Here is a 26,634-nt window from a genome sequence, read left to right on the forward strand (position 1 = left end):
CTCCAGCAGCCCTGTGATTCAGGTATTCCCCAGGAGAGGGCACAGACATCCGCACAGAATTCCCTGGCTCCCTGCACATACCTGCACAGCCACCGCTCCATTGTAGGCAATTCCCAATTTACTTGGTGCGTTAACACCCAAAATGCACAGTTAGACATGAAGGAGGAATCCAGCACCTGTTTCTTCTCCTCCCTGAGGAATTTCAGCAGCATTGGAGCCACAGGAGTTGGGCTCCCTGCTTCCATGGCCTTCTGGGAGCTCCCTTTTGGAGCCTGGAATCCCAGGATGGTTTGGGTTGGAAGGGACCTTAAAAACATCCAGTTACACCTTCCACTAAACCAGGTTCCTCCAAGTTTATGCAGCCTGGCCTGGAACATTCCCAGGTGGAAATCCCTCAACAGGAACAGCACCTGACAATCTGCAGATCCATCCATGGGGATTTTTGCTTATGGATATGTCTTCATGGATTCTCATTCACACTGAATTCCTTGCTTCTCTCCCATGGCTGAGCAGGCTTCAAGATCTGTCCTTTGTTGAGAGAGAGGGAGCAAAAAAGATCAGATTCATAAAGCAGCTTTGACTTTTCCCAACCCCATTGCCCTGCTCTGACTAACTCATTTATTACTCAGTAACCCCTACTAAGGGTTAGCATTTACTATAACCCTTACTCAGGGTTGTTACTCCAAAGGCTACTGGGTTTTGTATCCCCACCCCCCTACTCCCCTAAAGAGCAGGAAAATACAGTTTCCAGGAGAACGCTCCAATCTACGTGCTGTTTGCAGGCAAGGGAAGCTACAATTAACACACCTTTCGCCTGAATTTCCCCCAAACGTAAACTGCAGCTTTATCAATTGTAGTCAGTGTTAATGCTAATAATCCAATTAAATGTAAGGCAAATCTAATTAAGGTAAATGAAGGATTTCACTGGCAACATTAAGAACATTTAAAATTAGCAAGAAGGAAAAAAAGGCTGTGAAACACCTGGGGACTGAGTATACTCAAGAGCCAGGCCTAATTTTTTGCCTTAATAGCTAGAAAATCCCCATTTTTAAGGTGCACAGTGCAGTGGGAAATATTGATCAGGGGCTCAGTAACAGGTCTGGGTCTATTCCAGGGGTTCACAGGCTCATCCTGCCCCAAGTGAGGATGGAGAGCTCAGGACCAGCATCTCCTGCAGGTCCCCTCCTTGTTGTTACTCAGCTCCCACACGAGTATTAAAAACCTCCAAATGCTTATTTTCAGACTGATGACTGAAATAGCCTGCACGGCTCTGCCAGGCAGATTTAAACCATCCACATGCATCTCCCAATGCAAATGGCAGCCTGAAGCGCTTGAGAAAGCCTTCAAAACATCAAATCAACTCCTTTCACCTCATGTCTCACCACTCTGCAGATTTAATTGTAGGTTTGACTGTTGCTGCACAGCTCTAAGTAAAGTATTGATTCCAATCTCGTTCATAAACACAAGGCAAGTTTTCTGCACCTGGAATCCCCCTCTTCCCTGAGCATTCTCCCACCTCACCTGAGTTTGCCAGCACTCAGAAAATATAACAACTCACCTTGACTTTTGAATTAATGACTAAAAAGAATGGGATAAAAGAGCATTTTTAAATTACACCCTCAGCAGTGGGGCTGTGGATTCATCACTCAAAAGCCACCAGGGAAATCTCTTCACCTGGAGCCTGGATCACCCACAAAGGTTGGACTAAGCTCCTCTCAGAGGCCAGAAGCTCTGGTTGCTCCTCAGGAAGCTTTGCAGTCAGCCTGGAGTCACCTGTGGTTGAGACACAAACAGCTTCCCAGGAGAAAGAAAACACTGAAGATATTTGGCTTTAATATCTAAAGATATTTAGGTTTATGTATAAAGAAAAATCTAATTAAAAAATATCAGAGTAGCACAGTGTAAAGAAGACACTAAGTTTTAACACAGCTTCATTAGTAATAATTTTTGGGTTGTTTTTAAAGAACCTAGGCAGTGCTGCACCCCCCAAAACCATTAAGGCCACCCAGTTTCTCCCCTGTAAAGGAAGGGGAAGTGGCACCACATTCACTTTTAGATAAGCTCATTACTTAAGATCCTTTAATTGACTTCACATTTCCAAGTGTGAAGTTGTTCTTTGAGTTAATTAATAAACAATTATCAGACCAGCCATTTATCTACTTTAAAAAGGTGAGGTGTTTATTTTTGTAGGGAATAAAAATAAATTGTAATACAAGTGAAACTTCCTGGGACAAATACATTTAGAGAGAAAAAACCACAGTGCTTCTCTAGAGATGGACAATTATTTTTTCAAGCAGTGCACGAACTAAACTGACACACAGGGCCATCATGGAACGTTCTGGAACAGGGGGTTTCACCACCCACAACTTACACAACTGTCCCTCAGCAGTGACACAGACAAACAGCAACACTGACATTTCCAGCCAGCACTACACACAATTTTGGGAATGTTCCTACAAAGATCAGTTTGTGGACGTCAGGGAAGGTCCATCTGGACTCGGGATGGGATCCAGTGCTACGAGTTACTCCAGGAGTATCTGCTACATTAAATACAGATGCATTTACAGAGAGAAATGGTGGGAGAGACACACCACCCACTGCCCTCCTGCCCCGCTCCTGCACTGCAGAGGGGCCGTTAAATTAATGTAATTATTAACTGGACGTCAAGTTAACGTAATTATTACAACACCTGCACCAACAAATGACACCGACTGCTGCTGGCACCCACCTGGCTGCCTGAACATGGACTTAACATAACCTAGTCCCTCAGCTAATTAATCAAGCTCTGGGTAGTAATTAAAACTGGTACATTCAGAGCAGCTTCTTCCCCCCAGGGAAGTGCCTGGATGTGCGTGAGGGCTGGGATGTAAACAAGGAATAACTGGGTTGGTCCCTACAAAAACAACCCCAGCACCTAGAGTTGTGGGACAGGCAGGAGTGACACAGACACTGCAGGAATTCTCCTGCTCCCTCATGGATATCCATTACTACACTGTGCCAAGGAATGATCCTTTGGGTGGTGACCCTCAGGGACGGACTGGGGCTGCCCAAGGACCAGGCAGCAGTGCCTGGAACAGGAGCTCTTCCCTTGGAAATGCTTATCCTCTGGGTGCTGCAGCTTTGGGAGCTCCTGCCAGGGCTCTGTGTCTCCAAACCTGCTGGGAACAGCAGTCACAGGGCTCTTCAGCATGGAGATTCCAACCTGTAACCCCACAAGGTCTCACTCCAGGTGGAAATCCTCTGAAGCACACCTTCAGCTCCTGGCAAATCCTGCTCTCCAGGATTCCAGAAGCTTCCTGAAGAAACTGAAGACAAGCAAAGCTTCCCAGCTGCCTCCAAGCAAGTGTCCTCCTCTATCCCAGGCATTTTTGCACCAGCCACACTGCAGGGGGAGTTTTCTTCCAAGGACTTAACTCAGCCTACCACTGAGCACAGGAACAGACCAGGCAGCCAGGAGGAAACTACACCTAAACCTTTAACAGACTGCTTTTTCTCACCTATTAAGAGGCCAGTGGAGAGCTAAAACTATGGACAAACCCATTATTCCCTTTTTTTTTCCAGCAGAGCAAACAGCACCCATTGCATTTTCTCTGCCAACTGCAAAACAAAACACAGTTTAAGGATCCACCAGAGTGAAGTTGACATTAAGACATTTCAACTGAGAAATGAAGTTCCACAGGTCCCTCTTCTACTTCAAAGTAGTAGTTTTAACATAGAATGTGACCTACTGCAAGGTTACACCTGGTTGTAGCAGGAGGGACACTGAGCACAGGCAGGAGGGTCCTGGGGAAGCCTTGGAGGGACCTGGTGGAGCCAGAGGAGCTCCAGAAAAGAACCAGCTTTACACAAACAGAGCCCACCCACAGCAAACCACATCCCTTCTCCCTCCCAGTTCTCCCAGTCAGAAGAATCCAAATGGAAGGAAGTTGCGTTGTTCACTCAAGAGCTCCAAATAAAAGCAGGATTTCTGACCTCAGGACGCAGGGAAGCTCCACTAGGAATAAATATGTCACAGTAACTGTCATACAGGGCTTGCTGAAGCAGATTCCTATGTAACAGCTTTTCCACTCCTTTAACGCTTCCAGGAAACAGAGAATCAAGTCAGCAGGGCGTTCCATGAGGAGGGAACATAGGCTTCTTGGAATGCTTCAGGAAGGAGATCCCACCCGACCTTCATTTTTGGTCTTCAAGCACCCCAGAGTTACCATCAAAACTAAAAAGCTTCTTGCTAATGGCTTTTCAAACCAATAAGCTCATGGAAAGCCAGGAAAGCCTGGAATCTTTTCCAGCTTCATAAATTACAGCACCAGCATGAATGATTTTTAATACACTGGAGGTTTGACTAAGTCTGTACACATTAAATGCACGAGGTTTAAAAAGACAGGACATGATTTTTTGCATTTCCAAGTATAAAGTCACCCATTGTTCTGTCACTGAAGTCGAAAGCAGAAAGGTTACTACAAGCTTACTAACACTTACTTGCAGGGTCTGAAGTGACCTGGTGGTGGTTACACACATCTGTAGTAACACTGTAGTCAAGAGGATTTGTAGAGATCAGGAATAATTAATAATAATTAAACTTTCTCAAGGTAATCTGTGGCACTTCCAAAGACAAGGCAACGTGTAAACATTTACGGAATCCCCCTGCAAGCTGGTTTTACACAATAATTAATCAATGGCATGTCTAAAACCTTCAGGAGTCAGTCAAAATGCTGTACAATTCTGTATCTCTAATGAAAATCAGAGATATTAAAGATATTAAAAGAACTGATGATCTCTAGAATACTTGGTCCTAAAAAATGCCTTTCTGGGCCTCATTTCCCATTTGAGATTGCTCCAAGAAGCCAGTACATTCTTGTACCACCTGGAAAGAAGAGACAGAGGCTGATCTGTAAGTCATAGCTGGGGCAGCATTTCGTGTGCTTGGTTTTTAATCAATCATTTCAGCTCCCACTCCTTCCTTGAAAACAACTCTATTATTTGCTTTATGACTGACAACCCCCCAGTATTAAAAAACTTCCTCTTTGCCATTCCAGGCAGTGAAGGAACTCTGTGTTCTTGGCTCTTGCCCTTTTAGAGTCTTTTGACATGCTTAATAAAATAGATATTTTCTCACCCAAAGTGAGACACTCAGGGGAATTTTTGGTTGTTTTTTTTCTACTTTACCTTGAAGACCAAACCTCACCCAGTGATTTCACCCTGGGTTATAAACACAATGAGGGGCAGACACTGCATTTTATGATGCTATAATGGAATGTTTCTACTTCTTACTGGAGATTGGGAAGGCTCACTTCAATATTTGCTTCATAAAAGAGAAAAACTGATTTTAAAACTTAACAGCAGCACCTAAACAACAGTTTCAAGAGCCAGCAAAAAAGCATCCTGAATTAACTGCACAAAGGGACTCTGTGCAATTAAGCACATCTGTAGAAGCTTGTCCAGAACGTGGAATGTGGGACAGTTTTCCTGGGGGTGGAACATCCTCCACCTCTCCCAGGCCACGCTGTGATCTCAGAAATGCTCCTTAGGCCTTGGCCTTCACAAACAGCACCTGGGCTGAACTCTTGAGCTCTTCAAAAACCGTCTGTTCCCAGGAACTCTGCTGGATAATGAGCTCCTGGTTTTTAACCAACAGCCTTGGAAACTGATTTTTCTTGCCTGAACAAGTTGAACAACATTTTTATTGATTTTTAAACATTGTTTATTGATCTCGCAAAGAACGTTATTGACCCAAATTGTGGTCAGGATGGAAAATGACTGTGACTAAAGCCAAATCAGGGGTCCTGAGTGAGACCCTTGGAGCTCTCCTAGACCACAGGTGGCTGCACCAGCATCTCCCTTGGAGCAGGACACCTCTCAGAGCCACAAAACTCTCAAGTTTGCTCTACTTGGAGGAGCCAGGGCTGAAACCTCAACCCTTTGCCCGCTGAGAACATGCAAAGGCATCCAACACGAGTCCTTCACTGAATTCCAGGGGAATTTCTCCCAGGGATATACCTGTACACACTCCTTTAGGGCTGTGGGATGCCACAGCAAATGGACTGGGAATGTTGCTCTCCTGGATTCTTAAGTACTTCAGAGCTGTAAGGAAGTTCAGCCTCCAAGGGAGTTGTGCTTTTAGTAAATCCTCCAGGAAACCTTTGGTAAATTGTTTACCTCCAGCTATGGATTCAGTGCTGTTAAGTTTAAGTGCTGCTTATGATTCTACAAAACCTTTAGCCCTAAACTGTTGGTCAAGCCCAGGGCCCAGTTTGGCAGTGTGGTCTACTCTGAACCTTGTGCCTCCACAGGAGGCTCTCCCTTATTCCTTCTTATCCTGACCCTTTTCCATCCCCAGCCTCCAGGTGGATAATTTTTGGTTGGTTTTGGTTTTACAATGATTGATTTTCTCTTTTAGTGTGCTTTTTCTGCATGTGCTTTAACCATGTATATGAAGCAGTAGAGTGAACCTTGCCAATGAACTTGGTCACACTTCTACTGTTCCATGAAACCTGCTTTTGCTGGGGGTTCTTTGAGGGACCTTCAGACACTCATTTGTGACAGGGACACCCATTCCTTGGGGAAAAAGTCCTTGTTTCTTTACAGGGCTTCTGTATAGATGCAATACACGTCCCTGTTTTAAACCTGCAACTTTGAACTGTATCTCCAGTTGAGATTCCAGCACATGGAAGACTCCAAGTAGCGTTAACAAGCCCTGGAGCCACAGCCACGGTGTTCATGTTCACTTCGTGTTCCAATGAGGGTTCACATCCCAATTTCCCTTTTGTCACAAAATTACCAAGTTCATTGCCACGAGAGACATTGTTCATCTCACCACATCTTGATGGTACAGACAAAACATCCCAGCAGTCCATGTAACTTTAACATCCAAGATAACATTCTCTGTAATCACTCAGCAAGTGATATAATCATTTTAGGCCCCATTTCAATAAGAGAACACAGTTCATCTGTAATTGCTGCCTCATCAGTGGATGTGGAGAAAGCACATTGATCCCAGCTTAAAACGGAGTTACTGTCTTGCTTCAGCTTAACCAAGACCATAAAATAAGAGAGAAAAGTTCCACAGAAATGTTTTCCTATCTTTTCTCGTTTCTAACCCTCCCTCTGGTCAAAAATCCATGTGTTACAGGCTGACTCTGCCTTGCTGCAGTAAATGAGGTCCATAAGAACTTATTCTTCGAGAGGTCAGCTTAGAAAGAAGCTACTGAACTCAGGGGGATCAGCAAAGATCCTGGGGAGGCTGCAGCAGGTAAAAACCTCCTTAGAAATACTGACTACAAAGACCCAACACTACACTTTACACTACAATAATAAAAACAGCACATGGTGTGGCTGGACATGAGAGCAACCTCAGAAAAAGGCACGGGGGTTTGGTTTTGTGTAACAAAAATGCATAGGAAACAAAAATGGAGTCAGTTCTGCTACAAGGTGAGGGTCCATGCAGAGAGTCATTCACAGCTAAGAAAGGGTGGTGGGGGGGTTTTATCATTTTAAGATGAACTGGAATTTTTTATCATTTTAAGATGACCTTGTACCAGCACTGAGCACAGACAGATTGCATCCTCTCTCTTCTGGTTACAAACACTGCCCAACTCTCAGCATTAATTGGCCAGGATTTCTTCCAGCTTCAAACACCAGTGCTGGCAGGCAGCCACAAACCTTAAAAACACACGTGTTTCCACCAAAACCCGAGTTTACACGAGCTCCAGGAGCCTCCTGGTCAGCTCTGCATCATTCCAGCTGCACAGGGATGTGTCCCAAACCCAACCTGCTCCCCCAGCACACCCTGTACTCACACTCAGCTGTAAATGGGGGTCTGCACCCCGTGGGGTCACCCCATCAGAGCCTGCTTCACCCAACAGTTCAGAGCTCCTCACTGGTGCTGAGCATTCCCAGAGCTCCTCACTGGTGCTGAGCATTCCCGTCCGACACCTCCGTGGAGGCACCAAGATCCTGGTGGTGGTGAGACAGGTTCTCTTTGTGCTTCTGGTCCACAGCTGAGCCCCCAGCCCCAGGGGAGGTCCCGTTGCTCAGCACAGGGGGTGCTGCCCCTCCATAGTTCTGAGGAGTGTTGGGCACGGGGGCTTTGGGAGCAGCATGTCCTGCTCTGGGGAAGGAGGAAGCTTCACCAGGCAAAGGACCGTCAAGGAAAGGAAGTTTCTACACAAATAAAAAGATGTTAAAAAAAATTAATAAAAGGTACTATTCACAGGTGTCAGCAGTGTACAAAAAATCAGCTGTCAACACAACAGCCCTGTGCCAGTGCCTCTTTTCCAGCACTGAAGTCCATGGGCACAGATCTTTACATGTTTGATACAAAGACCAGAGTTTAATTAGGAAAGCTGAAGTTTTCAGCATCCACATTAAACTGGCAAAGGACAGTGATAGCCTTCTCACTGGTATATTTTTAGATGTGTTTTTTAGTTTGTCTGTGGGTGTTCTGGTTTTTTTTTAATACAAACAGCAAATCTACTGCTAGCAGAGCCTTGTCATTTAACCCCTCATTTTGCCCAGCTTACTGAAACAACTCTCCAGTGCCAATATTTAAACCCAGATACATTGGCCAAAGCCGTCATGGGATTTGAAATACTAAAGAAATATAAATAGCCTCACGTTTTCCAGTTCAGATGCATCGTCCTCCAGCTGCACCTTCTGGCTCATGCAGCTCAGCAGATGATCCAACACACACTGTTTTGGGTGCATCCCTTTGTCAAAGCGATTGTACATCCCACACCAAAACCTCAAGAACAGGGCAGGAAAAGGGAATTAGGAGGTCACTTGTGCCCTACTGTCAACATTCTGTTAAGAAAAGAATTTTCTTCAAGAATTCTTTTAAGAATTTTCAACAGCTTGTGGTAGGTAATTGATTGCAAAAAACCACCATGGCCTTGGATTATGAAATTCTGACTCAGTGGGCAAATTTCCATAAAGTTAAAAGACCTGACAGTAGGTATTAGAATAGGATGAAAATACACTTTTTTTTCTATAGCAGACTTACTGGAGGCTTGGGCAGCTCGCCTTCAAGTCCTCTTTGCCCACCAGTAACCACATACAGCACTTAAAAACACATTTGCATCCCCCTCTCCCTCAGCAGGGACCAGACACAAAGCCAAACTCACCACCTCTTGTAACACCCTGGGTAAGCAACCAGAACACCCTTCTTGGGAAAAAAACCCTGACTGCATCAGCCTGGGTGTGACTGGGCACCAAAATTCCTGCTTGAAAGACTTTCTTAATATATATTAAAAAGGAGAAAAAGAGGAACTTTCTCAAACAACTGTCTAGGCTATGACTTACATGTGACAGAGCAAGCAGTCAGGGGGCATGTGGTTCTATCTTCATCTGAAGTTATGTTTTTCCTTGCCTTTCCTCACCCTCTTTCTCAACCCCAAAGAAAAAAATATTAAATTACAGCACCTGCACTTATTTAACCATTACCGGTGCACTGCTAATCTCAGTTTATGGGTGAGGAATGGAGGGGAAGGGTAAAACAAATCAAGCTGATCAGTGCAAATTTATTTTATTAAACCTGAATTATCAATCTACATCATAATGAAAGAAATCCCCCCTTCTTAAATGAGCAACTTACTGGAAACTGAAAGGCAGTGTGTTTGGTTGAAGTTCTTTGTAAGCTGTAAACCCTCTGTACAAAGGATTTCTCAATTCCTGCTTCCTCTGTAAGAGGAAAGGCCACAGAGAATGGGTCTTCTCAAAGATTCTGTCAAGTACAAATAACATCTAATCACTAAAAAAAAAGAGGCAAGTGGATTAAGAACTCTAACTGTTCAGAGGAGAATTAGATTAAGGAAGCTATGAATTATTTTTACACATTATCTGATTAATTACATAAACGCAAGATACATCCCTGAGGAATATATAATCCACCAGCCAATCCAGAAGGGCTTACTGTGGTCCAAATTAAAACATCTGTCTTCTGAGATATAATTTTTTAGCATCTCTCAAGACAATGCTACCCTTAACCAATCCAGAGTTATATTAAAACACACAAACACATCCAACCTGCCCCTTTCCTGACATTTCAAGTCACTTCTGGCTCTACCAACTATCAACTCACTTGAGATCTTCACGCTCCTTGTGGCAGGTCCCAAGGAAGTTGCCAAACTGGCAGGAGTAAACATGGTCATGGATTTCCAGAAGGAACCTCTCATTGAACTCAAAGGAGCAGGGGAACTGCTGCATGAGCTGCCAGACACACTCCACAAACTGGGTGAACACGGGGGACACCTCCTTGGGGTCCCCATCCAAGTGGCCACACCTGGAGAGATGTAAACAGGGTTAAATCCTGTGTCACCCAACACAAAAAGAGCCCCCTAAACATTAAAATGGGAAGTCTTCTTCCAGTTCTTCAAGCTTATGGTTTGAACTCAGTAAAAGTCCTGAAAAACAGCAGCTGAGATCTTCCCTCAGGAGATAATTGCAAAAGAATGAATCAGAACCTTATTGATGGCACAGGCTGCCCAGGGCAGGGGTGGAGTCACCACCCCTGGAGTGGATGTGGCAATTGGGGACATGGGGGTGGGTTAATGGTTGGACTTTAGGATCTTGGAGGTCTTTTCCAACATTAATGATTCTGTGATTTTATGATTAGCACTCCTCAAATAATACAATTTTTCGGGTAGGAAAACACCCAGAATTCAGACAATGAATTCAAGCCTATAATTCTGCAAAGTAATAAAAAAACACTGAATGAAATAACAGCCCTGGAAGATACTGGCTTTATGTCACCAACTCCAGTCTTTTCCAAATCTTCTCTCCCCTCACCTGTATTTTCCTTTACATTTTTCCTGGGAGCACATAAACCTGAAGACACTGTATTGGTTTCCCAGTCAAGTCCCACCCAGTCACTCCACCCAAATAACCTGCTCCTCTTACCTGTGGGAGAACTTGTGGCCCATTGCAATCCACTCCTTTTCTATCAGAACCTGCAGTTTCAAAAGAGGGATTAAAAAAAAGAGCATTACTTTGGTTAAAAAAGAAAAGTGAAGCCTTTGATGCTAAAGCCTAAAAAGCTGCTGACTCTATAGTTACAAGTATATCCACAGAAATCAATGGGAACAGTAATTGTGATTTACAGATTATCCAGTTACCAGTGCAACGGCATTGTTGGAATGAGAACTTCAGCAAGTCTAGTACTATTTTGAGGGAGCTTCTATGTTCTTAAAGTCATAATACATAAGCACACCGAGCTAAAAGAATTAACAGCTTAATATTGCCCTATGTGCTATTTAACTCACCAAAATAAATCAGCAGCTGGAATTCAACAAATGTTTAACACACAAATAGGAATATAAGAAGTACAGCTGTGTATTGAGGAGCTCAGGATGAAATCAGAACAACCAATTTCTATTTTAAATAGAATCCCTGTGCTAGCTATAGGAAAATAATAAGGAAGCAGTGTTTTCCTGAAAGATGTCTCAAAAGGAACCACATGACTGATGCTGCAGTCATTATTTCTTGCTGGATCATATCTAAAGATCAATTCCTGATCTCATCATGCAGAGGCTTAAAGAACAGAAGGCAGGAAAAACGCACAACAGAGTTTTTCAAAGACTTCATTTATATTGCTTATCAAATTTTTCCATTCCTAACACTCCTCATTAACTCATTTAGGAATAACCACTGTCAGGGGACTTGTGCCTATAAACCCTTGTCTCAAGGGACAGCCAAGGATGTATCTGTGTTAGTAATCGCTCCTGTTCCTAAGAAATTCATGTCTCTCAGTTCATGCAGAATTGTTCACAGCCAAAGCCCAGGCAGATGTTTCCTATGCTGATGTAATTTTAACTGTTAAAAAAACCTGCAGTATAATCCAGAAGCAAAAATAATAATAAAAGTAGCATGGAATGTAAGGAAACAGTCCTAGCGTGGGAGAAGGCAAAAATTTGCATTGTTGTGATTCCAGGGATTCTTATATGTATCTCTTTTGAGAAAGAGCAGCAGCTCTTCAGGTATTTAACAAGGGACAACTGGAAAGGCACATCCCAGACTGCACTGTATTCATGGAGGGATGGCTGCAAAAAAGAAGAAGCCCGCACTAGAAGCAAACAGCCAAATTCATATGAAACGGCTTTTAAAAAGCTCTGAAATGAGGCAGATTATACTGATATACAGGTTATACACTGCCTCGTGCTCGACAGTGAGTTCACCCAATTCGAAATCTCGGCAGATAAGAGACCTACATGACAAGCTCCTACAGCACTTTTTGGTGGATTGCAGCCAGAGCTGCATCCTTTCCTCATCCATCTCTTGCTGAAACCTCTCATTAGTGGCTCTCATGTGGACATTCAAGGAAACAAAGATTCGGGAATTGTAAATCAACCCCTGCCTTTTGTGCCCACAGAGCAATTAAAGCTCATTACAGAATCAAAGCTCCTTTATATAGGTCACCTCCTGCTTGTGCCAGGAAAGGGCCTCAAACACTTAATTAGCGCCTGTTTACCTTTCCAATGCAGGAAGCACTTTTTAGTTTTGAATTTTTAAAATTCCAGCATTGGTGTCCTTACCATGAAGCCTTTGAAGGTCCTGTAGAAGGGGTCCAAGAGGAGCCCAGCCAGGGAGCAGACCTGGGCTGTGCGATCCCACCCGTCGGAGCAGTGCACCAGGACACTGGCCTTCTCCTCCCTCACAGCCTGAGGAGACACCACACACAGCACTTCAGCACCTTTCCAGCTAGACTTCCGAAATAAATGCTACCCCTTCATCTGTATTTACCTAAAACTCCAGAGGAATATTTGTCACTTCTCATCTGGACCACAGAAATGCACCAATGTCTGTGGGTTGAACATCAACCCACAGAAACCCCAACTAGAACGAAATGCTGCACCGTGTCTTGGCAGCAACAGACTGGCAAGAAATAGAGCCTGTGATCCCAAGCACTCAGTCTCCTGAAAGGCCAAGAATTCTCAGTCTCCTCCTCTGAGGAAAGATTTGGCGTATGGGTAAAGAATCGGACACATGGAGATCAGGAACTTCAAGACAAATTAGAAGAGCTGATCCCAACCTCCTCCCATATGGATCATCTTCTTCCCCTTGTACCAGTGGCAGGAAAACACAATAACATTTTCATGCCTGCTACATGGGAAAATTGTATGAGACAATTACTCTCACGACTCTTGCAATGTTATTTCCTGCACACCCTTTACTCCTCCTAAAGAGCCCTAGTGACTTCTCTCCTTTTCCTGACCTGCAAAGCCATGAGCTCTGCAGAAATTAGGATTGTGTTCAATAGTCAAAATTAGTGTCCACATCACATAAATCCAGCAAATAAACTGGTCAAAACAATCCTGCCATTAAAGCAGAGCAGGTAACTGAATAATGAGCCCAGGGTTATGAGTTGTTTGCACTACTGGACAGAACTGCTTCTATTTAATTTTATTCACATTCTGTGGTTTTACCTGTTTCAAATGAGTTCTAATAAAGCCTCAGAAACCGCTTGCTGCAAAACAGCACACAGGACAACACCCCAACACTTTGTCACAGCAGTGTCTAGGAGAGAGCCCAGTTGGATGACCGACCCACTTATGTCCTCCAAGTTGGTTTGGAGAGCTGAGGCCAATCTGGATAGCAGTGTTTTCCCACTGTCTCTCCACCTTCCCAAACAGACAACTACATGTTTTTTAATTCACCTGCAGGCTGGAGAGCAGTTTTACCTTGGCAAGGAAGACACCTGCATCAATGACAGCCTTGATGTGCCGTAACCAACCCGAGTTCTCCAGCCCAGTGAGGAAGTCGCTCATGGAGGGGGATTTCATTTCACACACTAAGAACAAACACAAAGGAATGAACTGACGCCCTGTGAACAGCATCTCCTACACCTCCTCATTAGCTCTCCACAGCCCGGTATCCTAACAGCTACATTTTTAAAGTGTCAGCAGCAACATCCTGTCTAAAGGACACAGAAACTACTGGCTGAATACTTAAAATTCATAACTAAAAACTGCTGGTTTGCGTAAGAACTTCAGGCTCAGAAAATATCCTCCTCTTTTTTTTTCAATGGTAACTCATTCTTTTCTCAGCTCAGTTTTTTCCAACAAAGCGAGTGTTTAGCGATCTGTTACTTCACTATAAATCACCATCATACTCACATCTACAACCCTTCCCTCAGCATCACAGAGATTTGAAGACAGGAGAGTTCTAATTTACAGAGAGAGAAATAACATGTCTAACCTTGAAGGCAACTCAGAGGCTGTAATGAAACCCAGCACAGAAAATACTGACAGTAATTAAGTTCACTAACAGTCCATAAGCACCAGAGAGTGAGGTTTCATCACTGCTGAAGAATATGGGAGCAATCAAGTGTTTATTCTGCCTTCTCTTCCACCACAAAATAAATCTGCCACGAACAGGAAATTGAGGACTCCTACTTGTGATCATCCCCCTCTTGATCCCCAATGGCTCAGGTAAGTATTTCTTCTGCTCTGCTTTACTTTTTCCCCTAAGATAACAAGGAGCTTAATTACCTGAGGTTCTGCATTTTAATATATTTATGTATTAAAAAATGAATGTATGTATTAATCAAAAGAAATCAGAAATAAATGACAGGTAAGAACGAGGTACATATGAGATTCAAACCTTTGGAAGATCATGCCAAAAATGTATGTCAAATCAGAGATTAGAAATTTGGAACTGTATTTCAAATCAGATTCAATTCAGATAACACTGAAATACTCCAAATTCAATATATCAAACCCCAAAAAGTATTTCCTAAACAACCTGTTAGTTTTCTTTCAACATCTCATGAAGCAACCATGAGACTTAGTTGCAAAATGTAGTATTTCTAATGTAATAGCCTTTTCCTTTTAATTTGGCACATTAATTAAGGAATGCTGTTAGTGTTGGCTGCTGGTTTTGAACCACTACAAAACCAAGCACAAGAACAAATCAAATGTCAAGCAGGAAAGCATTTTAACCACAATGATACTTTCAGCCACTTCCACAGAGCAAACAAAGCAAGACACTGACTCTGCTCCCAGCACAATGCTGTGCACGTAGGATTTGGATATTTTTTTGTCCAAAAGTGGCCAGGGGTAGCAAAGGCCAGTCCCTGGGCTGTACCCACCTTCCAGGAGTTTCTGCAGGCTGCTCCTCATCACATGAATGTTCTCTATGCCAATGAATTTGAAGCGGATGTTCTCATAGTTGTCCTCGTTCTCATAGCCCTTCCCAGCAGCTCGGTTGGCCATGGCATTCAACTGCCAAATCCAAGGGAATGGGAGAGAAAAGGAAGGGAAAATTACAATACTCTACAGAAGGAAATCAGCCTGTTTTGCAAGATGTTCTTTCTTTTTAAAATCTCCCAGAAAATGGACTGAACAAAGCTGTTACTCAGCTGTACTTCCCCACCTCCCAGACATTAATTCCCTAAAATTACACCAGTGTCTCCAGTCCATTACTCATATGCAGAGGCTCATTAAGACCCTGTCTAGAATTTCCCCAATTTCTGCTGTCATCAAAGCAGGCAGAGAGACACTGAGCCTGCCCTAACTGGGCAGCTACCTAAGGAAATGCAGAGAGAAGCAAAGGAAAGCAAAACTAGGAAAGTCATTTTTCCCAGTAACATACATACATGGTGGGATAGAAATAGTAAGAGAATTCCAAAGCTTTTCACAGACATACATGCACAGATGAAATAAAGCCACCTGAGGGAAACATAGAAATATTCAAGTTGAGCAGGAAGAATACAGCAACCAACTGGAACTGCAGAAAAGTAGAAAAGAAGCCAGTTGCCCTAAAAATTAACCCAAACAGTTCAAGAGCTACAGGAAATCTTGAGTGGTGACAGAAAACAGAGCTCCACCTCCCCCCAGGTTACTCTGGGCAGAGGAGGGATTTGCCTCCATAGAGAGGAGGGAAGGAAAAGTCAGCTATGGTACAGACATGTTTAAGACTATCAAATAACTCCAGTGTTTCAGTTCTACCACCAAAGTAAGGTATGTGGGGTTTGAAAGAGAAATGTCACCAATTACAAATTATCCCCTTTTCATCAAATATTTTAGCACAAAATTGCCATCAAGGATGGATTTCAGGGGAACATCTGACACTGGAAGCTGCCTGTACCAAAAAAATCTGCAGTGATTGCTATAAAACATATACATCATTACAGAATAGGTGGTCTCAGGAAATGTCACAGTACAAAAAGGCAAAATAACACTGGAACAACAGGTGAAACATTCCCCATTTTCCCCAAAAGACTTTTCCCTTCTTGCCCTTGCCATAGTTTTAACTAAATATGCAGTGTCTATAAAATAACTGCAATATCTGAACAGTGAAGCAGGTTCTCAGAAAGCTCGATTTCAAAACAGTCAGTGCACTTTTAAATCTTTGCATTTAAATACTTGTGTGTTATGAAATTCCTTGTGTTCTAATTTCCTTACACCAACACTCCTAATCCATATGCTTACAAGAGAATCATTTGATTTGGTTCTTAAATTCAGTTCCTCAAGGTGACAGTCATTAGAGATTGAATTTTGCAAGTATTTTATCAATATCCTCTTAAATAAAACCCTCAGCTCTGAACTTCTGGCCCCAAACAGTGGCTATGGACCAGAAGAGCTGAAGTGTATTAAACTCCAAGCTGCACATCACTGGTGTTATTTTTAAAAGGCAAAAAAATGGAGGAATTGCTTTTCTCAGTTGTTATCAGATCCCACACAGCCTCACTTCCTGCCAGGTCTGCCAGTAAATATATAAATAATAGTGTATTTTTTAATATTTATATATATTATAATTTTTATTTTAATATACAATATACAATTTATTACATATTATATAATAAATAGAACAATATAATTTATATTACACATATAAAATAATATACTTATATATATGTATTATATAAATAAAAATATTATTTATCTGTATGTATAAATATATATATGTCAATTGCTTTTCTTAGTTGTTATCAGACCCCACACAGCCTCACTTCCTCCCAGGTCTGCCAATAAATACATAAAAAATATTTTATATTTTGTATATTTTATACATATATATATATATATTATATATATATAAAATATATATTATATATAATAAATATAATAATATAATTTATAGTGTAGAAATATATATTTCTCCAAAATATATGTAATTATTATATAATAAAACATTTTATATAAATAAATATTTTATATAAACATAATTATTATTTATAAATATATATTTATGTGTATATAAATAAAAAGTCCATATGGAGTCTTGTTTATTTTTATATATTCAAATAAATAAATAAATAGATAGATAAATAAGACTCCAGTGCCATGAAACTGCATTCTGAGGCTTCTTCCCAACTTAACACATGATGGACTCTCTGCAGGGAAATGCCACAAACTTCAGCCCAGGAGACTCCAGGAGTGCCAGATCCCAACAGCACTTAACTCTGCAGTTATATATCCTGAACCAGGTGACCCTGCATCCCTGATCCCACACAGCCTAGAAAGCACTGGCAGAGTTGTTACCCTGGAATATTCTGAACTGGAAGAGAACCACAAGGATCATCAATGAGTAGAGTGACTCATACAGGGACTGACCCCACAGCCTCGGCATTAGCACCACACTCTAACCAACCGAGCTAATCTCAGTTGTGCCAGAGTAATCTGGAACCAGCTTTACTAATTCAGACATGAGGTACAGAAGCAGCCCAGAACCCTAGGAAGGTACCTTTGGCCTTGTGTCTACAACATACATGAAGGGGCTCCCGGGGTTGGCCTCTCGGATGGCCTGGAGCATCTGCTCGTCCTCCAGGCAGCGTGCGCTGAACCCGGCCAGGGGCTGACTGCAGCGGCACAGGGCAGCCTGCAACACACAGACACAGCTCACCCACAGCACCCCACACGGGAAGAGCATTGACCCCACAGACATACAGGGTGAGCCCTGACCCCACAGCATCACACACACACAGAGAGGGTCACCCCTGATCCCACAGCACCTCTCACGCACACAGGGGGTCAAACCTGATCCCACAGACCTACACACACACAGAGGGTCACCCCAATCCCACAGCACCTCCCACCCACCCCAAACACCCACTGAATGGGGTTATTTGTGTTCTCCTTCACTGAAAAACTGCTGCTTAACTGGACCCACACAAACCTCACTGGGCTATTTCTCGAAGCGAGAGGTTTGGGAAACTTCATTAAGTAGAGAGGCCAAGAAACCTCACAGTGTGCTCTGCCTGATGATCAGGATCCCAAATGTTAGCAGTCCACAGAACCCCAGAAGGGCTTGCTTGGAAGGGACCTCAAGACCACTTCATTCCACCCCCTAAGCAGTATGTTCCACTTTCCACTAGCCCAGGTTGCTCCAAGCCCTGTCCAACCTGGCCTTGGACACTTCCAGGGATCCAGGGGCAGCCATGGCCTCCTCATCCTCACAGGGAAGGATTTATTCCCAATATCCCATCTAACCCTGCCCTCTGGCAGTTTAAAACCATTCCCCCTTGTCCTGTCACTATGTGCCCCTACAAAAAATCCCTCTCCCTCCTTTTCATAAGGCACTGGAAGGCCATAATTTCTCATGTTTTCTACTTGGTTTCTATTTCCAAACCATTCTTTTCCACAGTTTTCCTTCTCAGTTGTTACTGTTCCATGCTCAGAAGGGCACTGAGTATGCTTTAAGTTGCCAGCACAACTCCATGCAGTGCCCAGGTCAAGGCACATTTCCTCAGGAAAACAACAATTTGGCTGTGACAGCATTTTCCTCACATCAGCATCTAAAACACTGCTGAGGCAGCAAAGTTAAAAATTTACATTTTGGTCTTCAGTGGAAAAAAACAAAAAAATGAAACCTTCACTTATTGTGACCTAGTGGGGATTTATTTCAGGGTGGTTCTTCCTCTTCAATACTAATAAAATCTAGCTGAGTTAACATGGAACTTGGTAAAACATTATTGAATATAGCTAAACAGGAGATTTAAAAGCCCCACATCAGAAGGAATTGCTGAAAGTTGATTTAAATAAAAAAGAAGGTTGGAAAGTTTGGGCTTTTTGCAGAGCTCCGGATGCACCCCAAGTGTTTGTCTTATTCGGCTTATTCTGTGACTCAGAATGAACTAATATTTAAAGCCATTAAGAGAAGCACAGTTCTCAAATGTCTCAAGTCTAATAATTATCTCATTATTTCCTGTCACTAGAAGGGACCTGGGCAAAAAGGGGAACCCTCGCTCTCACCCCAAGCCAGCACTAACATTGTTTTCCTTATACAAGTAAGAAAGCACCGGAATCCGCCCTCGGCTTCTGAACTTTGAACTTCCCATCACCACTGCCTTGGAGGCAGCTCGAGGCACCACGATTTCTGGAGGGTATGTGCTGCAAACCTGAGTGAGAAGAAAGAAAAAAAAAACCCAGATATTAGTACTGAGCAATTCAAAATCCATGAAAAATTCATCTTGAGCTCATGACGTTAAGATTTATTTAGGAAAATAACAGAGGAATAGGTTCAAAATAAAACAATGTGAAGGAAAGGATCAATTTTAAAAGTGAACCTAGAAAACGGACTGCACTGCATCCAGTACATATTAAAAGAAGTTCTTTAAATTCATAGATTTTATGAAAGTTTCTGATTTAGAATCACAGAATGGTTTGGGTTGGAAAGGACCTTAAGGATCATCTTGTCCCAACCCCCTGCCACGGGCAGGGACACCTCCCACTAGCCCAGGTTGCTCCAAGCCCCATCCAACCCGGCCTTGGACGCTTCCAGGGCTGGGGCAGCCACAGCTTCTCTGGGCAACCTGTGCTAGGGCCTCACCACCCTCACAGCCAAGAATTCCTTTTCACAAAAAGAGAAAGTAAGAACAACTATATTTAAAAAGTTCCCTCTAAATCTTATTCTGAAAAGGAGTGACCAGTAATCAAAGAAGCACCCTCAGAGACCAGCTTTATCTTTCCTCCTCAAACCAGTACAGTCTCTCAGCATAGACTTCACAGATGAGCTCCTCCCCAAGCCTGGCTTTACATTAGGCTTGACAATTTTAACACACAGGCTGGAAACCCTGAGGAAATTCTAAAGCACTGGCACTTGAGAGTTACACTTGAGCAAGTATAGCCTCAGAGTGATTAATGATTTGAGCTGCTCACATTCAGGTGCCTTAATCAGCTACTGGAAACAGCATCTCTGCCATCACATCTCAATTCAGGCATCCAAACACATAGCCAGGTAAAATGAGCTGTCACTTCTGACAGCACAGGCTTGTATTTCTTCAACCCAAAGTGTAACAGCAAAGAAAGCGGCCCAGGGAAGAGAGTGGGGAGCAGGGGAAGGGATTCAGGACGGAATATGTTGGATTCTTCCTCAGAGTTGCCTGTTTTGGCCTTTTGACAGCCAGGTCTGACTGTTCCACATTAGAAGAAATAAAAAGGGAAATAATGTGTAACAGGATTTTGAACAAGCTTGCTGACAAATGCTGTTGTTTATTGTTGTTTAGATCCAAGATGGCCTTTCAAAGAAAATAACAGCAGCAGCCAGTTTGGACTGAAATGACAGAGAGGCCTTACAAAGCAGAAGATCCAACCAAGCAAGCAAAAGAAGGTCTGTTTTTCTCCTTCCTTCCCTAGTCCCTCTCCACTCTGCCTCACCCCCTACCAATCCAAACTGCTGCCATTTATTTCTCTCCTACACATCTGTCCCTAGTCAGGTGGGACAGGCTTCGGAAATACCAAAAGCAGCTAAGGGTACTTCAGGCTTTTCCTAACAGATGGTTTGCCATTTCTCTAGCAGAACAATTCTCTGGTCCCTTGCCAGGGGGATCAAAGCAAACCAAGGTGACTCTGCAGCTCTTCTGTAGTATCATTATCTGCAACTTCCCATCAAGATGATGCTGCTTAAAAGCAAGAGAGCTCATTCCTCCCCAGAGGCAGCAGCAGGGCTGCTCTGTGTCATTAATAACAACAAGGAGATACTGCATTAAATGGCTACTTGGGGCAGGAATTACCTCGTAGTCCTTGTTAACATCCGTTATTTCCCAGTAGTCGTTTGGAATTCCCATGCGCTGGTAATCCAGTTTTAAATCAATTAGTTTCCACCCAATTTCCCGGTTCTCTTTAGACATTTTAGGATTGTAAGAGAAAGCATAAAGTTCTTCAGGTTTCACTGGGAAGAAGAAAGAAAAAAAATTAACTATTTAATAACTAAAGAGATGCAAAGACATACAGAGAGGCCTGAACTTCTGGAAATCAATCATTCAGTGCTGCAGAGAAGAGTATTTGAGATATTTAAAACTTCTCAACCCCATATTTATAGGATTTTGGTCAGGGTAGTACCAAGTGCTGACAATTCCTCCTGAAATCCTCAGGAATTTCCAATACTCAGTTCCCACATGCAAGGAAATAGGCTTAAAACATTTTGTTAGAATTAATTCTAAGTCTGAAGCGGTAATTTTCCCTGAACAAATGATTTCCTCCTAAATTCACTACAGCAGGCACGTTAGATGGGATTTATGTCATAAGCATTAACCCATAAATGACAACACATATTAAAAGATCTATTTTCTGTGGAGAGTTCATACAACAGCTCTTCCACACCTGAAAGTTCATCCTTCAACAGCAAGTTCTAACCCTGAGAGATGTCTGAAATGTTACTTTCAGCCCAACAAAGGCTTCGGGCTGGGTCTGACAAATGGCCATTTACCATCCCAACCTCCTTCCCTCTCTCCATAAAATGCAAATCCAGCCAATAACTCATTCAGCTAACTCCCAAGGCAGCAAGTGCTCCAGAGACAGAGGGAAACCTGTCAGGGGCTGATAAAGCAGGTAACCCCCAGCTGTCCATCACTCTGCCAAAAAACCATGAAGGGAACACACACACAGACATTTTTTAAACCAAAAACAGAGCACTCTTAAAATCCTTAAGTAGAAGAAAAGAAAGAGCTACAGCATTTAGACAAACAACTACAAGAAACTGGTGTGCTCCCCTGCAGTGACACCTCCCAAGCTTCAAGGCACTACCTAAGTCTGTAATTTGCAAAACTCAAAGAATAGGGACAGCTTTTAAATGTAACACCAGAAACCTGCCAGACACAGCATAAGAGTTAGAACTGCAGAACTAAGAAAAGTCCAAAGAGCACAAGGGGGATGCTGGGAATAGACACAAGCCTTAATATCAATTAAAAAAAAAAACTCGGCGAAACCCATTTCTCCTACAGGATTTCCAGCCCAGTCCTGTGAAGGGCAGCAAGAAGCTGCCTGGTGCCATCAATTCCCCTCCCTCAGACTAATGACACAACTTACAAATTGCAATTACAAATTACATCCTTGTAATAATAACACAACTCAGGTTCACTGAAGTAGCACCCCAAAAACAGAGGCAGAAGGCAGATAGGAACTCAGTGGAATGCTGTGCTGCAAGAAGAACAAGAAGCCTGAGGATTCAACCATGATGGAATAAAAAGCTGGAGCCAGAAGAGACCACAGGCTTTTGAGGATGTTTTGCTCACCCTCTTTCAGAGTGACTCCAAGTCAGGGCAGCCTGGGTGAAACACAGGGTGTCACAGCTGAGCAAACAGTGCAGAGCAGCTTAAACATGCTGCTGGAAACAAATCGAAGATGCCAATGTTTAAGGCTTTACTTGTGGGATTCCCGAATTCTGGGTCAGCTGGAGAGGGCAGAACTGCACACAGAAAACAGCCAGGTCACATGAATGACTGACAGTGGCCAGGGATGGGATGTGACACTCGGTGTGAGTGACATGAGAAAAAAGCCTGGGACAGACTCAGTCAGGCAAATGAACCTTTCACAGGCCTCCAGAAGTTCCTTGCGGAACACCAGCTCATTCCCACTGCCACAGGATCACGGAACGGCCTGGATTGGAAGGGACCTTAAAGATCATCCCTTTCCACCCCCTGCCGTGGGCAGGGACACCTCCCACTAGCCCAGGTTGCTCCAAGCCCCGTCCAACCTGGCCTTGGACACTTCCACAGATGGGGCAGCCACAGCTTCTCTGGGCAACCTGTGCCAGGGCCTTCCCACCCTCACAGGGAAGAATTTCTTCCCAGTATCCCACCTAAACTGCTCTCTTTCATTCTCCCTTGTCCTGTCACTCCGGATCCTTGTAAGTAGTCTATCTCCATCTTTCTTGTAGGCTTCAAAGACTGTGTTTAATTAAGCAAATGTCCTGCTCTCTACTTCCTGAGCCCATCCTTTGTCTCTGGCGGGAGAAGCTGATTCCGACTCCACATCCTGCACTGAGAGCCCAAACCCAAGCTGGCGCAGACAGAGCTTCCCCAGGGCTCAGCCCAGCCTTCCAGCTTAGAGAGCTCCAAGAATTCCCAGAAGAGACTCCCACTCCCAATACCTGGCTGTGAGAGCTTGAGCAGGGAGGTGAACACATCGTGGCAGTCCCGCTCCTGCCCCAGGACAAAGTGAGCCACGTGGAAGTTCTTGCAGTGGATAAGCAGGGGGTACCCAGCTGTGGTCAGGGGCAGCTTCTCCACACTTGCAATGTGGTGATGCAGGATCTGAAAAACAGGGAATAAACAACATTTTTCAGATAAGGCTGCGAGCAGCACAAGCAGAAATGAAGTTTCTGCAACACAATCAGCTACTTATGCTTCCTGCAGCTAAGTAGCAGCAGAAAATGAGATTATTTGTGATTATTTATCAAACATAAACACCCAGACTGCACCTAAAGGCCAGGTAACTAAAGCAGGACTGAAAAAACACAGATGCACAGAAATTACTTTCAGAGATTGATGTGCAGCTTGGTTTACCTGGTGCACTTTGCTTTCCCACTCTCATATGCAATATATTCTGTCATTCTCACTTTGCTTTAGAATCAATAAAATAGGCTCATTTCAGTGCTAATTCTGCACTTACAAAAGCTGTAAATTCAAGTTTGGTGGCTTGGTATATTGAGTTTGAGAGAGGAAATTACACAAGTTTTTTATATTCCTTGAACTGACACTAATTCCATGAGTGAACTCTATCAAGTCATGTCACCATTGTGCTCATTTCCTTCCAAACCAGCTGTTTCTGTTGAGCATTTGGTATTAAAATGCTATAAAAGGTCATTGGAGCTGTGGAACTTCCAAACTTGTTTATTTTGGATATGAGAGCATGTAGTGACAGGACAAGGGGGAATGGCTTCCCACTGCCAGAGGGCAGGGTTAGATGGGATATTGGGAAGAAATTCTTGGCTGGGAGGGTGGGGAGGGCCTGGCACATGTTGCTCAGAGAAGCTGTGGCTGCCCCATCCCTGGAAGTGTCCAAGGCCAGGTTGGAGCAACCTGGGCTAGTGGGAGGTGTGTCTCTGCCCATGGTAAGGGGGCAGGACTGGATGATCCTTCAAGTCCCTCCCAAACCAAATCAGCATGTGACATAAAATAACTTTTATAGGTGTGTTTACACAACCCCAGGCACCACAACATACCCATGTTTCCTTCCTGACTTCAGCAGAAGCCTCCACGTAGATCAGGTGTGTGGCTGTCAGGTACAATGTCCCATTGGCCACCTTCCTGTTCGCGTAGCGATCCAGCAATTTCACGTTCTCGACCTGCAACATAGAAAGAGGATGCAAAAACTACAGAATCCCAGAATCACTGAGGTTGGGAAAGTCCTCCAAGACCATCGAGTCCAAGCTGTGCCCGATCCCCACCTCATCACCCAGTCCAGAGCACTGAGTGCTATGTCCAGTCCCTCCTTGGACACCTCCAGGGGTGGGGACTCCACCACACCCTGGGCAGTTCCAATGCCTGACAGCCCTTGCCGTGGAAAAATTCCTCCTGATGTCCAACTTTGATGGAGGAATTATCTAAACACCTGTTGAACTCCAGTCATTCAACTTCTAATAAGCAACTCATGAAGCAATACAGGAAAATACATGAATTTAAGTCTGCCCTACAACACCAGCTCAGCTTTATGCTATTATTTCTCCATGAATTAAAGCCAAAAAGGTTAAGCAAACAGCCAAGGTTCAGCACCAGTGTGAATAACAGGACGACCGGATGCGTAGCCAAGATGATTCCAGTTTGTTACTGGACAAGGTTGACAAATAACAAGACAAAGAACTGCAAAGAAAGACTTGTCTGTGTTCAGAGTAATCAAAGTGTTGCTCTGAAAGGAACAGCCCTCTCCAGTCTGACTTCCAGCTGCTCAGTGCCTGTAAAAAACCATTAGGAGCTACTTCTTGTACCTCACTTCCTGGCCTGTAAGTGCATTTCATAAAGCACATCAAGCTAATTAATAAAAAGCAGCTTTAAAAAGTATCAGCACAGACATAATAAAATAGTTGACAGTATTTCATCGATTTCCTCCTGGCCTATTTGCCTCTTCATGAAGGTAGATGGAAATTTTCTTTCACCATTAAGCACAAATAATGGGGAAAAATAATTGGATGGATAATAAAAACAAGCTTTTTAACAGTATATGATAGATTAGTTTTGGGTATTGAATGTGTGAGTTTTTCTTTTTCATTGTCTGAGATAAGCCATGGAAAATGTCAGCAAAGAAACTTGCAGAACAGAGGTAGAGGCTGAATGATTTCCTAGCATGTCATATTTTTCAGCAAATATAACTATTATATATAATATTTCCCTTTTTCAGGGCACTAGACACAAGCAGGACCAGCAAAGCAACGCAGGGAACAGGGGAAAGAGCATCCCCAAACCAATATCCTAGAGAATAAACCAAAATATAACAATATAACAACCTCCATGGCAGCAAAAGGTAAAATTAAATTACCAACCGCTGCCTGAAGTAAATGCAATTTATTTTTAGCCGCCTGAACACAGCACTACCGGAGCTCCTGTTTCACTGAATTTGACGGGGAAAAAAAGTACATTTGATTCACTCTTTGGGACTGAGGGGGGGTGGATATAAAGGAAATTTTCAGGGATTGCCGCCAAAACACCTTGTGTCACCCCCTGCAAACCCGCTTCCCAACACGGCGGCGGAGCCACCAGCACCTTCACACCGCGGCTTTAAACCCGCCGCGCTCAGCCCTGAGGGCAAGCAGGGGGTGTTGCCCGACGGGGATCAAACACGGCGCGTGCAGCCAAATAAATCCCGCCGTTAAATGGAATAAAGCTCGGTGAGGGTTACCTTTGGGGTGCTGATGTGCTCCATGGCCGCCTGACCCCGCCAGCCTGACGGGCCGCGCCGCCGCCATGAGGGACCGCCCGCCCCGCCCCGCCCAGGGCTCGCGAGAGCCGCGCGGCGCCGCCGCCGCCATATTGGGTGAGGGCATCGCTGAGGGCGCAGCCCGCCGGGCATGGCCCAGGGTTCCCCTCCTGGAATCCCCGGGATGCTCCTCCCGAGGAATATTTGAGGGAAAAGCCCCTTTTCCCTCTCAAAATGTACGGCCAACAGTGTTGCCCTCAATGGGCTAATAGCCCTCCCCACTGGTGTAAGGGATCAGAGGTGCATTTCACATTAATGCTTGGCACACTCAGCAGAGCTAATAATACCTGTTTATCAGGTTTTCCCTGTATTTTAATTTCAGAGCACGGCGCTGCCTCTCACGGATACCTAGCCTTGATCCCGAAGAACTGCTTTAATTCACGTGCTTGCAATGAGTGTTGGTGTCCCACACAGCGGGGGGCAGCTGCTTCCCCAGGTGTTCTTTCCAACCTAAGTCCCAATTTCCTGAGAAATTCCCTTCAGCAGGGTGATCTTGTGTGGAGTCTGAGAA

General features: G+C 43.8%; 1 protein-coding gene across 2 annotated transcripts; it reads right to left on the reverse strand.

The window, feature by feature from the left end:
* Positions 1 to 100: 100 nt before the first annotated feature.
* On the reverse strand, positions 101 to 26,111 carry MTMR8 (myotubularin related protein 8). 2 transcript variants are annotated; one of them, XM_039384795.1, is made up of 16 exons: positions 26,046 to 26,111; positions 24,376 to 24,498; positions 23,302 to 23,464; positions 20,945 to 21,102; positions 19,202 to 19,330; positions 17,702 to 17,811; positions 15,587 to 15,659; positions 15,080 to 15,212; positions 13,671 to 13,780; positions 12,525 to 12,650; positions 10,894 to 10,943; positions 10,076 to 10,276; positions 9,590 to 9,718; positions 8,614 to 8,740; positions 7,797 to 8,160; positions 101 to 1,773 (listed from the first exon to the last, which is right to left on the reverse strand). In XM_039384795.1, exons 1-15 carry the CDS (start codon positions 26,067 to 26,069, stop codon positions 7,903 to 7,905), a joined length of 1,914 nt encoding a protein of 637 aa, XP_039240729.1. In that variant the 5' UTR covers positions 26,070 to 26,111; the 3' UTR covers positions 101 to 1,773; positions 7,797 to 7,902. The 2 variants fall into 2 exon arrangements, with proteins under 2 accessions (XP_039240729.1, XP_039240730.1); XM_039384796.1 differs by lacking the exon at positions 15,587 to 15,659 and having other exon boundaries at positions 17,677 to 17,811.
* Between the last annotated feature and the right edge of the window lie 523 nt (positions 26,112 to 26,634).

This window comes from Pipra filicauda, unplaced genomic scaffold (assembly GCF_003945595.2).
Source record: "Pipra filicauda isolate LSUMZ 115617 unplaced genomic scaffold, ASM394559v2 scaffold377_size797966_pilon, whole genome shotgun sequence".
NCBI classification, from domain to species: Eukaryota; Metazoa; Chordata; class Aves; order Passeriformes; family Pipridae; genus Pipra; species Pipra filicauda.